The 15,589-nt window shown below is 39.0% G+C and overlaps 1 protein-coding gene across 1 annotated transcript in view; it reads left to right on the top strand.

Annotated features, from left to right (window-relative positions):
- wwc2 (WW and C2 domain containing 2) overlaps positions 1–15,589 on the top strand; it is a 96,425-nt gene that overhangs the window by 45,470 nt on the left and 35,366 nt on the right. Inside the window, 6 exon segments of the mRNA NM_001004872.1 lie at positions 4,663–4,866; positions 5,178–5,254; positions 6,017–6,096; positions 10,471–10,600; positions 10,738–10,884; positions 14,368–14,441. Of these exon segments, the coding sequence (NP_001004872.1) occupies positions 4,663–4,866; positions 5,178–5,254; positions 6,017–6,096; positions 10,471–10,600; positions 10,738–10,884; positions 14,368–14,441 (712 nt within the window).

Genomic DNA, 15,589 nt, shown 5'->3' with positions numbered 1-15,589 from the left:
TAGGGCCAAATAAATGCTCTCTAGTCAACGCTGCTGGGGATTGTTTCCCAGTGGATCCTCTGTCTCAAAGCTGAGCCACCAGTGTTGGTTGGTGATATTGATTGGTCAGGTGATAGACACGCTATTACAGTTACAATTGTACAGCCTATTGCTAAGAGCCTTCCAAGGAAGTGAGTAGTATGATCACGGGTACTAACCTTTTCATAAGCCCTTGGCTCAGCCCCAAACACAGTGCCCGCATTGCTTGCTGCAAACGTTGCTTCTACATTACATTGCTACCTACATTTATTGCCCATCTTGCCAATGCTTGCCTCTTGCAGTTACAGCCCCTCTCTGAAATTAACCTTGATTCTGTTGATATTAGACAACTAGACCACTCCACCAGTTTGTTCCACTGGTTGCAGTATCACATGTGGGTTACAGACGCTGGCTACACATCTATACATTTTTTTGTATTGTTGCTCTTGTATAGGCTGATATTTTTGTATAATTTTGTCATGTGGTCGAATTTAAAATCTCTTGCAAATATATGCATTTGCAAACATTTTCCTAACTTCCAACTATCATGCAGTCTTGTTTTCACAAGCTTCAGAAACACTCAAATACACACATATGTGGTTTAGATATATATTTAATTCCAAATGGTATAGGTAGTGAATAGATACAAAAACTAGAGAAAATGTGCATTGGTCACAAAAAGGGTTAAAGATTGGTCAAAGTTGCTACGGGAATTTGAAAGTTTGTGAAGACGCTTTTGAATTATCTTGGTGCATTTAGCAGCTTATGGTGAATGCTGTACAAGCTTATGCCGCTGGCTTCACAGCAGGAGATAACTGCACATAGCATCCAGTTCTGAAGATCATATCTTCTGATGGGCATAAGCAATCTGGACTGAATTCAAAGAAAAACTTCCAAAATGGTGTTACAGCTAAATCTATTAGTACAGAATGAAGTCAAGTGAGGCAGAAAGTAGAACTGGATTATGTGCATGCAACTATTGGTTTAGCAGATAATGAACTTTTTTGTATATATTATAAGGCTTCTATCATACTTTGACCAGCTGAAAATCCAGGGTGAAGCTGGTTGTATTTATGTAAAAAATGCATTATTCACTAGTACAGTAAGGGCTTTCTAAGCATATTGAGAGTTAATCCTCTAGGTTTGGGAAAGGGTTGTTGTAATAGTTTGGAACCTTTCCCACTGCATATCATTTGTGCTGAGCTCACAGATACCACAGTCTATCATTTTAAAGACTACATCATTCTATGATATCCTATTGTTACTCTGTATACCCTTGTTTGTTAAACTTTTTAAAGGAGAAGGAAAGGCTAAGTCACTTGGGGGTGCCAAAACATTAGGCACCACCAAGTGACTTTTAATCGCTTCCCTTTTACCCCGGGCTGGTGCCCCTGTTAGGAGAGAACCGCACTGGGGAAGCTGCGAGCGTAGTCTCCTCTTCCTTCTTCTTTCTTCACGCGCTTGCACATGCGCAGTAGAGTTAAGAGTGTAACTTTAACAAAAAAGTCGACTTTTCACTCTACTGCACATACGCCGGCCCAGGGATTTTGACACAGAAGGATGAAGGATGCACTTGCTGCAGGTAACCCGGGCTGGTGCGTTTGTCTCCTAACAGGGGCACCATCCCGGGGGAAAAAGGTAAGCGATTAAAGTCACTTGGCCAAGTGACTTAGCCTTTCCTTCTCCTTTAAGATCCCTGTTTGTTTAAATTTATTGTGAAGCACTGCGCAATTTGCTGGCGCTATATAAATAAAATGATGATGATGAGGATGATATCGCTCTTACTGCTTCAGTTTTTAAATAGCACACAGGAGCAAGTTTTAGCAGAAAATAAACAGAAACGGTGGAAGGACAGGCAACTTTAGCCTTTTATAAGGATTGTTTAAGATAGTTGTTCTCAGCCTTTCAAGCTGTGGGTCCATGTGTATGAGCATTGACCATTAGGAGTACTGTAGATATGTGAGTCATCTGCAAGTAAATTACCAAATGTTGTGTTTCTTAATGAAACAAAACTCAAAGAACTTGGATTAGCTTGGGTGAGAATTTAAATATCCAGTCTATTGGCTCTCCTGCTTCTGGACTGATTCTGGGTCTTTGTGAAACCTTTAAAGTTGAATGGTAGAATCAGAAATATGTTTGGAAGGATAACTGGCCATTGAGCTGGATAGGCTCAGCCCCGGGAACAGCTGAAATAAGGTGTTCATTTTCAGCACAAACCCTTTATATATTGTTGTTTCAAAAGAAATATCCCTCCCACCATCTTGACAACTTTGAGATAACCCAAATTAGCTCAGCATGCCACAGGACAATAAGGGAGGGGCTATAGAGAATAAAAATGGCTGCTTTCACAGTGCTATTACTGTTAAGTTAAGAAAGTCCGAAAATAATATTGCTTTTACTGAGAACAAAAAAACTAGGCTGTATGCATTATGCTCCCTTCATAAGTGCTTGTAAAATCTACCTCTATAACAAATTAAACAGGGTAAATAAAATGGTTAATAATGCAACCATTGTATCCCTTTAAGGCAAACCTCTTAGAGGGCGACATTCTAGCGGTTATTATACACTAAATAGCAATGTGCAAAGCTGGTTGGTCCTCATTGCACAGTTGCATTTTTTGAATATTTCCAGACTAGAGGTTAGGGATGGGCTTGTGAGAAACTTCCCTAATAGGCTTGAGGTTGCTAGGCATAGAAGTCTCTGCTGCTGCACTGTGCTTTCTCTGTTGTGCTGTTAAACAAGAGACAACAAAGGGTGTTACTGGTGCACCTGGAAAACAACAATCATTATCAGGCCTTTTTGTGAACTGACTAATCAAAGGGTATGACCACAGGAAGCCAGTTGCTGTGAGGAACAGCATGACCGCTCCTTCTCATATAAATGAGAGGTATGCCGAGTCTGTAAATGCCATTAAATGGACATTGTATTGATTAATTGAGCAATTTGTAAGCTATAATGTATGTTATCCTTTTTATAGTAAAAACATATTTTGCAGTGCTTTACAGTGATTTTTCATTATTCACAGCAGTCACAGCCCCAGCAGAGCTTACAGTCTTAGCTCCCTACCACACGTGGTGAAAATAAATGACTTGCCTTCTTCTGATACTCACCATAAACAGCATAGGGTCCTATTTTTATCGGTTCCCATGCATATTAATTATGCTCTTGACCCATAGGTTAAGAATTCATGAAAATGAGTGATCAGGATTGTTCTCAGGACCCCAGTTATGCAAGGAAGCATTGCTAACCACTGTGTTCCCCATTTCTATTCAAGTTGGCATAAGCATGGACGTATCAGTAGGCTAAGCTGACTTCAGAGAGGCCCAGAGTGAGAGCCCAACAGATGTTGATTAGCAATAATGGTATGGGACCCATTATCCAGAATGCTTGGGACTTGGGTTTTCTGAATAAGAGATCTTTCTGTAATTTGCATCTCCATACCTTAAGTCAACTAAAAAAATAATTTAGACTTTAAATAAACCCAAAAGGATAGTTCTGCGTCCAAGCTACTGTTTCATTTTTACAGAGAAAAGGCAAATCATTTTTAAAAATTTGCTTATAAGTCTATGGGAGATGAACTTTCTGTTATTCAGAGCTTTCCGGATAATTGGTTTCCAGATAATGGAATATGTTTGTGAAACAGGCCTTTTATCCAAACATTTTAGGCCCTAAAAGGTTTATCTGTGGGGCCAGGACACTGAATTATAGCTATCATATAGCATTTGACATAAAACTGAAAGTCTGGGCTACTTGCCTTTAGGAAAAAATTGCCATCGTACCTTCTGTGTTAAGGTGCCCATACTCCTTCAGATCCGCTCGCTTGGCGATGTCAGATATCGGTCGGGCAGGCCTGTCAGTAGTGCCCATACACGGGCCGATTAGCTGCCGAATCGGTCTAAGGGACCGATATCGGCAGCTAGAATCAGCCCGTGTATGGGAACCTTTAGACAAGGCAATGTTAAAGCCACTCAAAGGGGAAAGAAGGGACAAAAGGGAAAGAATGCAAGTCAGCAAAGGGTTAAGGGACCTTAGCTATGCTATGTTTTTTTTCCACCAACTGCTGTGGATGTGTCATGATGCTGCCTGCTAATAAAAAATGCCATGTTCCAGAATAAAATTATATGTTAAAAAAGGTGGATACGGTTCCATAGGCCCCTATATTATGCTGACATGTTCTCTTAAGGTAAGGAGTGCCAGAGTCACTTTAAATGTATGTTAACAGTGAACAGTAGAGATGCCAGGTAAACATGGTTATCTTGTAACTCACAGGTAAGTATATAAGAAACTGATGCACAATAGCACTTTCCTTTTTTCTGTAGGTGATTGGTGGGGCCTGTTTGCTTTAGCTCGCTGAATTCCATAGGTGGGAATGCGAATGTGAATGTTTCAGTCTAGAAATATGTGAAAAATTATATTCTCATGAGCATGTAGGGAAGAACATCATGTACATTCTGGCAAAATAAATCCATAATGCAAATAAATACATTTTATGGTTCTCTCTGAAGCCCTGAACCCGTGCAGAAAAGGGCCATTAACTGGCTGCCAACAGGGCACACATTCTCACTGACAAATAATATCATACCGTCAAACCTATTCCAGCCCAGTATTTTTGTGTAGTATTAATACTATATGTGCCTTTTATAGAAACCACACAGATAGAAGACCCAAGGAAGTTATGGAGGAACGAGCAAGAACGTATGCTGAAGGATTACCTCATGGTGGCTCAGGATGCCCTAAGCACACAGAAAGAACTCTACCACATCAAAGAGCAAAGGCTGGCACTTGCGCTGGATGAGTATGTGCGCCTCAATGATGCCTATAAAGAGAAATCCAGTTCACGCACAAGCTGTAAGTAAAGAGTCCGTATGACCACAAGCATGCCCCTTTTCTAATATGAATACTTCCTGTGTCATAGGCACATTAGTTACAGTGTAACATAAACTTTTATTCGAGACATAGAAGTGGCGTAAATGCTAGTTTCCTGGCCTTCCTGAGCTAGAGTACTGTAGACATGTCATCCTTTGAGTTAAATTTAGGGGCAAGGTGGGTGGGCAATGGTGTAACAGAATTCCAAACTTTGGAGCCTGGAAGACATATAAAGATACACTTTTGTTTTTTGTCTTTTAAAATTAACTATGAAACAATTATTTTCTTTTCAGTATTTTCAGGCTCTTCATCAAGTACAAAATATGACCCTGATATCCTTAAGGCAGAGATATCCACCACAAAAGTGAGGGTAAGGCTTCTAGTATTATGTTTAATGTTAATACTGTCATTTGGGAGAAACATGGGGGGGGGGGATGGATTGAGACCCCCGGTGTTCCCTAGCCTCATCTGCTTTGCAGTAATTTTTAGAGCATGGTTAAAGCTTTACAAGAGGTGAGGTACATAGGGAACTCACCTGTGCTCTGTGAGGGACAGAAGCACTCAGTTATTTGCACTGGAATTTTATGGTGTAGTTAATATAAAATCATGCTCCAAGAACTGTCTGAATTCATGACCAAAAGAAGTCCTATTTGATGAACTTATGTGAAACATTCCATTGGTGTATATTACACATTAATATTTTTCTTCCTTAAACTGTCTACTATATATCATATCTGTCCTCTTTGGCCAGTGGCTTACCAGGCATTTTCCCTGCCTCTGTACCTAAGCCAATCTTCCAGTACTGTGCTTCCCCATTGGTTGACGTTTATTTAAGAACTTGTATTTTGTATGTGATCCCCTGCCAGTCAATAACTATGGAGACTTGGTCCTTCCCCAGGGACCTGTTTGACTTAATTGCCCAACATCTAATATATGGAATTTTTTTATCCTTGGCTGGCTTGAATGTGGATCTGTTAGTCTTCACTATTTACAATATTTGTTTCTAAGGAACCAGACATGCTCCCAGGCCAGTGTAGGTCCTGTTTGACTCCATTGCTTCCATAGCTAATTCTAATTCTAAATAACTGTCTCTACCCAAAGATCATAAAACCTGTGTTTGTTTTGGCACCAGGTTAAAAAGCTGAAGAGGGAACTGTCACAAATGAAACAAGAACTACTTTACAAGGAGCAAGGCTTTGAAACATTACAGCGGTAAGTTTAAAGCAGATCTTTGTTCTGTCAGCACCTCATTGAGCATCTTGGCACAGCACCCCTTTTTATTAACCGTAACCTTATTACTTAAGGACATGTAGGAAAATAAAGAGTGTTTTCCTTCAAAAGTCATGGGATTCTGCCATGTTTCTAGCCTTGAAATGATAATCCCCTGCTTGTGACATGACACTTTTTTTTTATGCCGTAACAAATTGTGGTGTTGTGAGCTGAAAGAAGGTTAAAACACGATATGATCCGATAATAAAACACAGATTAGTTCTACTCCCAAAGACTAATCCCCCACATATCTGCTGACATTATGACATTCACAGTCATACAAAAAAATACAAAAGTAAAAGACATGCCTGAACTTTTTTTTTTATACTTTTAATGATATGCTTTTAAAATGAATGCTTATTCTGAAATATGAATGTCATGAGAAGACTCTCATGTATAGAGGCAGAAACAGAATTGATTCCTCTGGAATTGATCTGGAAAGTGGTTATTTATTTAGCAGCATATGGGTGATTTTGAGAATTGAGGTCATGTGGCACAGAGAAATCTTAGGCTGCACTGCCATCTTCTTTCCTGTCCCCAGTATCTTTACTGCAGCCATTGGCTGTGTGTAGTAGAGCAAAAGTTTAGTTTTTTCTGATTTTACTCTACTCCACATGTGCACAGCCCAGGACAGCTGCAAGGTACCTTCCTATATATTTATGATCTATGTTCTAAACTGCGAAGGGTGATGGAAAACTTAGAGAAGGAAAAGTTTAATGGGTGGAGGTGGGGGGAGTTAGAAAATATTTCTGAAATGTTAAAAACTGCAAAAGAATTCCCTTCATTGTGTACTCTGGGGTGGGTACCGTGCATGATTATTTAGACCTCATAACCATACCACACACAGCAGGATAAAATAATTATCAGGCAAAATAATATTATTTTTACCTGAAAAAATTTGGATAACGATGAGACGTGTTGGGAAAAAAGATTCTGCTTTATCTGTATAATTCTTCTTGATGGGACTGCATGCATACTACCTCTCAGCCCTAATAGATGTCACAGATTTACTTTACAATAGAAGTATGGATGCACCAAACAATAGTTGAAAGATTTGGCCCACCCTCCACCTAAAAATTGATTCCCCCATCGGAGGTGCGGGCTACCAGAGCCTGCGCTCCAGATGGCAGAAACAATAGCTTTTTTTAAGAAAAGCCCCCTGTCGAGTGTTCTGACACTCACATTGCATCCCACGATCCTCTGTAACACGCATGCCTATAAAAGTGAGCTGGGGCACTCACTCGGGGGCCTATATTTCATGCACAACAGTGACAAAATATACCAGACATCTCCAACTGCCATCCCTGTGTAAAAATACATTTTTCAAATGATGTATTGATTTAGGTGTGACTTTCTGCCCACTTTTTTTTTACACTACCAGTATTTTTTTTTTTTTTACACTAACATTAACTTGCTCTCTGAATTTCTCCCATTGACATTAAGATGAAGATAAAGAGTTCACCATAAAGATCCTTATTTATTTCCCTATTTATATGTATTAACCATTTTAAAGCTGTAGATTACAGAGTCTGTGGTGCAGGCTTTTTAGGTTCATCATGCCGGAGCCACAGATTCTAAATTCTCGTGGCACATGTGTTGCCAACATCACTGGATTTAGAGCCACCACAAGGTTCAAATGAATAGGAGCTGGCCAACTGCTATCTTTGCCAAGATAACGTTCTTCTATAGATTGTAGCGAAAATGTGGTAATTAATTTGGTTTTGGTCATCATATTATTCTGCTGTAGTCTCTCAAAGAAGCAAGCAGTGCATAGGATAAAATACTTTTCCTATGCCATTTTTGTTATAGTTAAAGTTTTGCTTGACTGGCACACTAGCATTTTTGCTGGCTATCTCTTAGATTTGTCATCCTCAAATAACATCCCTTTGCTCTGACATAGCTGAATGTGGTGATGAAAAGTGAATTATTTTGGATTTTTTTTGTGACGTTATTGCCTGTGTGCCATAATAAGGTCAGACATGCCAGCAGGACACATTCAGTGGCCTAGATTTTGGCTCTTTGATTTCGGATCATTATAAAAGAGTTTAAGTCTACATCCTCCAGGCCCTTGCTTTATTTCAAGCTTGTGCAGATTTGCTTTCAGACAGGTCATTGAGCTTCATCTAATCTAAGCAGAAATCTCTTGTACCATTAAGAAAATGCTCTACTTTTAAAACTCTTCACAGTTTTTCATTATATGAGTGCATTCTGTTGTACGGCAGTGGGCACTGTACTTGAATGAGGATATAGGGATGCTAAGCTCTTTTATGCGAGGGGAGAATTCATGTGTTTATTAAAAAGCTGGATGTATAAAGTTGATTTCATACTGGTGCATTTTACAGATATTTTTCTGCTGTTGGTGTTTAAAGTGGTATCTCTGACTTGCATTATGGGAATTCTATTGCATTAAAGGAAAACTATACCCCAGAACAATGTAGGTCTCTATAAAAATATTTAGTATATGTAAAACCCTGCTTAATCTAGATTTAAAATTGCCATTTTAAGTACTAAGGGCCATGGAATAATATGATTCACATCGCACACAGGCAGGGGACTGTTGGTCGCTTACCCTCCAATGAAATATGGCTCAGTAATTACTACAACTGGCCCAATTAGGATGCACAGTGTTGCCATTCAGAACAGCTATAGGACAGAGAGCTGATATGTCTCATATTAGCACCCACTTTTTTAATAGGCATGTGGTTATAAGGAGAGCTTGGTTATTTGTGTTTGTTCGAAGTTCTCAGTTCTCAGTTCTCTGAAGTGGCACAGAATGTAAATGTTTGTGTTTGCTTTGAATGAAATTCACACACAGTAGTAGACGCACGTCTTATTATTCGGCCGCTAAAGCAATAACACCTCATTCCAGTGGGCCAGGATTAAAGGTTAGCCAAGCACTCTGTTGTTATTATATCAGTGCAACAAAGATGTATTGTTTTAAATCAGCTTGCTTGGAAGCAATTTTGATAGGAATCCAAAGCATGTTTGAGAGACTGTCAACAACATACCATATGGGAACAATGGGCAGTTGTTAAAGAAAGTCAGGCGGCCACACTGAAGCAGACATCATACCATGAACTTCAAACAGGAGGACTGACTGAGACTAGGGCCAGTATTCATGGTGCTCCTGCCACAGTTAAAAGCCTCTCTGTGTTTGGTGCTCCCCGTATTAACCAGTGATAAGCAGGGCTGGAACACCCATCAGGAAGAAGCTTACAAGAGCAACAATGCTAATATCATTCTGGGTGCTTTTAGGATACGGACCTTTCTCTTTCAGATATGTCCTTAAAGGGGATTTTCTCTTAACTGCATCTTTTAGTTCCCATGCACAGAGTACTAGCATCCAGGGCTATGCTTTGATCTGCACTTTGCATCGCTTTAAAAATTTAACAAAAGTTCAGAGTGCAGCACTATATGTATAAAAGCTCCATAACTTGATTGGGGGATTTGGCACAATGTGGCAAGAGTGGTGTGTGGGGGATTGATGACCATGTCCAAACCCCTGGTGGATTAACTTCTGTATCCCTGATGCACTAAATTATTGAAAAAAATGAAAGACTATACAGATGTATAGGTACATAATACTGAATTAATGCTCAACACAGTGCAACATGTGGTACAATAATACTCCATTTAATACAACTGAAAAAAGTGTGTCATTGCCAAATTTAAGGCCAAATCCACCAATACATTTGCTCAACCTGTGTGTTGGATGGGTATTATGAATAGCTTCTTGCAGAGGCTCATTATATCTGGCGTCTATGAACTGAATACCTAGTGTGACCAGTAAAAATCAACCCTTTTACAAAAATAGGTTGTGGTTTGCTCTCACAGTATGTCATATTTATTACCTTTCTTTTTTATTACCTTTTACTATTTTGTGGGTGGAAATAAAGGCACAAACAACATTTTTTTGGATTAATTGTTTATTGTTCTTAGTTCAGTGTCCCATTGGAGTATTATGCAATCAGTACTGTAAATTCAGGCACCCTTTTTCAGCACAATGAAATGATGGGTTTGTTTTGTAACAAGGAGCTTGGTACATGTGGGACAGACAAAGTTGTCCTATTTGGCCATTTTTGATTCAGCTGCCCTTTGGCAGAATGGAGTGAAATATCAGTCAGTGTCACTGACTCATCATGAATTTAGAAAATTTGGATCTGAACTTAGGTATCAATGGCATATATATCTGTGTAGTCAATTTTATATGACAATCTGCAGTCAAAAACATTGTCATGTAAAATTAGCTTAAAACAACCTAGACTTTCATTGATGTTTTTGTGTCTAAATGTTGGATTTTTTTTTATTTTTTTTTAGTATTGACCAAAAAATGTCAGGTGGGCAGAGCGGCTATGAGCTGAGAGAAGCTAAGGATATCTTATCAGAACTTAAATCTATTAGAAAAGCAATCAGCACTGGAGAAAAGGAAAAACAAGATTTAATGCAGGTAAGGAACAGTTTTATACTCCCCCCAAAAAAAAAAAAAAATTGTTCATTTTCTTGTAAGAGGCAAACGAGAAATATACTGGTGAGTAATGCATTCTGGGTAATTATTTTTGTTTTTGTCTTTTTTTTTTTTTACAGAGCCTTGTTAAACTCAAAGAGCGTTTCCATCTAGAGGAAGCCAGGGGCAGATCGGAACCGGACTTAAGGTCCAACCTCGCAAACTCTCATTTGTCTCTGTCAAGACAAACTCTGGATGCAGGATCTCAAACAGATATTTCTGGTGATGTAAGTTTTTTTTTCTACTGTGCTTTTGTGATTTACTTGGTATATTACAGAACAAAATCTTAAAGTATTTCCCTTTACATAATTCCTTCAACCACAGGTTTAAGAGCACACAGATTTGGTGCTCTTACACAGGTTTGGTGCAGTGCAGCATCAATTAAGAGGCTGCTAACACTCAACAGAAATATATTTGTGCTTGAAATCAATATGAAAAGTTTACTGAATAAGTAAAAAAGATTTATGTTTTTATGTCTTTTTGTGCTCATATAGATTATGTATTTCCTGGTACACTTGGACCTACCTATTTTCTCCTAGTCATCCATGAGCCCATGCCTTGAAAAAAAGCTTTAGGGGGCAACCCACAGGTGCCTATATATATATATATATAAATAATATTCGAGTGTAGAATGGTGCACACCGGGGATCCTTATATATAATATAGCTATTATTTAATACTTAAAACATTGTAGATCAGGCCACCGGTGGTCTTGATAAAGGTCTTAAATACAGACCGAAACGTTGGCCTGATGACTTTTACATCAAAAAGAATTACCCCTGCTCGCTGTCGGACACTTGTGGTTAAATCTGGGGACAGAGTTAAAGAGGAGGGCGGATCTCTATTCACAGGCCTTTTTTCGATCAAAAAGTCAGACCTACACAGGGACAGGCAAACGCATTGAGGTTGGGGGGTTACAATCAGGAGCCCCGTGTCAGTGGGTATAAAAGTATAATTTGCAGGTTGCTAAAGGGATGGCGCCTACCAGGGAGTGCGGTTTAGCTTAATTGGGGTGTTGTGCTGTGTTGATCTGGATCTGTTTTTAGGGGTTTTTAATTGAGATCTCATTTTACTTGTTGGCACCCAGGTGGACCAGATGATGAATGGGCTAAAAATTTGGACCTAGTTGGGGGCAGCCCTGTCCATAGATATAAAAAATTATGCCAGCGTGCAGAAAATTTGTGATCAGTACAAATAAGGTGTGTCGTCCGATAGTAAGTGTAAATAGGGTATATGTTGTAATTTCAATAACTGGCTTGTGCAAACAGGAATATTGGCTATATCTATGTTATGGTGTAACTTGCTAATGAGTGTCCGGCACATGCAGGATGTCACTTCCAGTTTTGGTCAGACAGTCTGGTCGGCAATGAAGGAGGTTATTATTATCTATACAGTGCCAACATGTTCCGCAGGGCTCAGCATGGCACAAATATCCATGTCCCACCTAATCATTCAGTGCATGTGGATATGGCTGATTTCAGTGTCCCGTTAAGCCGGCTAAAACCGTTGTTTTGTTAATGACAAATGTGGATCATTCGCACATTATCTCTGTAGAGGAAAGCGTTCTGTTCAGTAAATCAAGTGTCCTCCTCTTCACTCTGGCGTTAAAGTTGGAAACATGCGGAACACATTAGCGGCTTTTTTTGTGAACAAAGTAAGGTGCCCTCTTGCACTGCCGCCATTCTGTGTTGCAGGCCTTTCTATGTATGTTCTATAAAAATGCTTGTTAGTTGGCTTTTCTGCGTAAAACTTTCTTCCGGGCTTCTGATCATATACATTGTGCAGCTCTCTTATTCCTGCATTCCTATTATTTTTATATCTCTCTGTAGAAACCCCTTGACTTTCTTTGCCCCTGCAGAAGCAAATTGGTTATTTCTTTATCCAAGTCTCAAAATATGTGGTGAGAATGCAAGTCATGGGCAGGTCAGGCCTGCAGCTAATCTTATCATGGAATGGATTTTTCTTAAATCACCTGATACATTTTTTCACACTTTGTGCCAAAAGCGTATTAATTACATGCAGATGATTTCATGCCTCTCTTCTCTTACTCAGTTTATGGGTTAAACGGTTTTGCTGCAGAGATCATAGAGAATCACTAAATTATAAACATATGCGGGTGCTAGTCCAATTGCAAATCACCAGGCACCCCATAGGTGTTTTCCTGTATAACTACAATTCGGCAGCACACGTTGTAGTTGCACATAGTCTGGGCCCCTGCCAGGGCTACTATACCCACCTGTCCCTATTATGACCTTGAACTTGTATCATGTGGGCGCTTCACGTCTCACTCCTTTTTGTCTGAGACTTATAGGATGAATGAGTTCTCAGCACCTGTAAGGGTGAAGACACAGAGCTACTAGTAGCAGCTACTTTTTCATGGCTACTGAACACCAGAAAACCATAAACAATACTGAGAATTGCCTCTGCTAAAAAACACATAATGTCATAAATGAACAGCATTGTCTATTTCTGTAGTAGCTGCTACTAGTAGCTCTGTGTGTCTTTAACCCTTAGAAATGTTGAGGTTTAGATAAAATAGAACAATGGTTTCTATAGGCAAGGCTGAATCTGCAAGCAGAATATGGCCATATTTTACTCAGCGAGAAATCTATTCCCCTTTGTATCATAACTGGATTGCGCTAGTGTCTGCTATCAGCCTTGCTCCACTATAAGTAGCCATAGCCAGCCTAAAGCTGTGTTTGGGAGAAAAACAGCATACAAGTAATATAAGTTGAAAAAAAAAAGAAAGAACACAAAAAAAACATTAAAGTCCAATCGCCTTTCAGTTCACAAACATACTGTGTAATGTTGTTATATTATACCCAGGCGTAAACTAAATGAACAATGGGGGCACCAGGAGTTCTTTTCATCATAACTGCTGGATCCATATTTATTTCTGCACTGTCTGCACATAATATTTAATTGGCTAAAAACTAATTAACCACCACCTCTATCAGCGAAAAATGCAATAAGAGGAGCAGCTATTAAAATAGATTATTCAGTGCAAAAAAGATATTGTGGCTATTAATGTAGCGCGAGAAGTGTGTTCTGCCTTCACTCGCTCACATTTTTTCTGGGTTTATATATTTCAGTAGCTTTAATGGCATTTGGGTGCAAAAGGGAATCCTGAGCACTGCCAGGACCCCACTTTCCATCTGTAGATGTTAACCTTTGCACTCCTGGAGTTAAACCATTGTAACGTTTACATACAACTTTGAGGGGAAAGTTTCCTGTCTATAAGGAGGTCCAATATGCTTTCATATTGGAAAGTGTTATAGGATCTTGTGTGAAATCAGTGAACTCTGGCTAATAAAATGTGGATGCTACTTTCCACTACAATCTGCATAAATGCGTGTTTCTATCTATGTATAAGAAGGGGCTAATCTTTTATTCATTTTAATGCTCAGTTATTACAAATGATGTGGTGTTTTCCTTCAATATCTACAGATTCTCTTTAGAAAATTAAAGCAGAGCTATGAAGGGGTAATGGAAAACTACATCAATCCTTTTAAAAATGTTATTTTACCTTAATTATTGCATTCAAATAATACTACTTATAAGTACAACCTTAATTTTCTTACTAGTGATTCTAGGCTTTGCTTCTTTAAAGTCTAACTTGCCTGGTATGCTTTATGTTATGCTGACGGTATGCTTTATATGATATTTTCTGCATGAAATTAGCTGCTTCTTTGTTTTTTTTTTAATTTTAGATTGGAGTGAGGAGTAGGTCAAACCTGGCAGAAAAGGTCAGATTAAGCCTGCAATATGAAGAAGCTAAAAGAAGGTAAAGTACTCACATGGTCCCTGTTGTCCTAGTAGTTGTTCTATCAAACAGTGAACTCTTACTGACATCTAGTGGTCATTTGCAGTATAACCCTAGAAAGAAGTTCAATTACAGGGAAAACTTTGGGGAAATAAAATATGTTCTATAAGAGCATATTATAGGCTTTCTCTGGAGATGCCAATGATCCTTACATTAAGCAGAACTGATTTCATAATATATTGGCAAGTCTATGTGTACACAATAGCCGGGGCATCACAGGCATCACCAAGTCTGCTACTTAAGGATTTTATTTGAATCAGTTGTTGCCATTCTTTAATCAAAATAAAGAAAATCCACCAACATATTTGATTCTGATCTTCATGAGATTTTTTGCGTTGTGTAAGAATATGCATAAGAGAGATTAATAAGTATTTGAAATCAGGGATATGAAGTTTGTGGCTGTTGCTAAACACTAAAATTGGCTACTCTGGCCACCCTAGATCACATTGGAACCTTTTGCAGATCTGTTAGAAGGGAATTACCCCATGCAAATGTAAAGTAGCTGCAAACTACATCAGGAGGAGTTACGCTGGCAGCCACTGGCAGCCGTGTATGTTTTTCTCCTTTTGCTTAAGCAGAGGGTGATTGCCCCACTGGGTTAAACTTTATTATTTGTTATTTATACAGTGGCGACATAGTTACATTGTGCTTTACAGATTTATGGATTATTTGCATCAGTTCTTGCCCAGCTAAGCTTCTTAGTCTGCATCCTGTGGCCTCCCAGCTGTTGATAACTCAGCCATTAGAGGGAGCAGTTGAAGGGGGTTGTTATTACTATGGGCCTAATATACACTATTCAGTGAGCTCCAAAAATAAAGATAAAAAGAGGTTTCTAATGAAAACCTTGGTTACTACTCCCAGCCAGGGAGAAGATGATGATATGTGTGACTGTCTGGGCACCATCAGTTAAAATAAAAGGGAAGGCAGCTCCATTGAAGGCAGAGTTAAATCATTTTATTCTCACAAGCTCTACAATAATTGGGTAACATATTTAATTTGAAGACTAAATTATAAATAATGGGCTCAGACCACTAAGGACAGTTGAAATGTTGGGAGTTGTGGTGAAACCATCTGGAGTGGCACAGTCTGCAGATTATGGTGTTAAATAA

Source organism: Xenopus tropicalis, chromosome 1, assembly GCF_000004195.4.
Source record: "Xenopus tropicalis strain Nigerian chromosome 1, UCB_Xtro_10.0, whole genome shotgun sequence".
Lineage (NCBI taxonomy): Eukaryota > Metazoa > Chordata > Amphibia > Anura > Pipidae > Xenopus > Xenopus tropicalis.
This window is presented reverse-complemented; position numbering and strand designations above follow the sequence as displayed.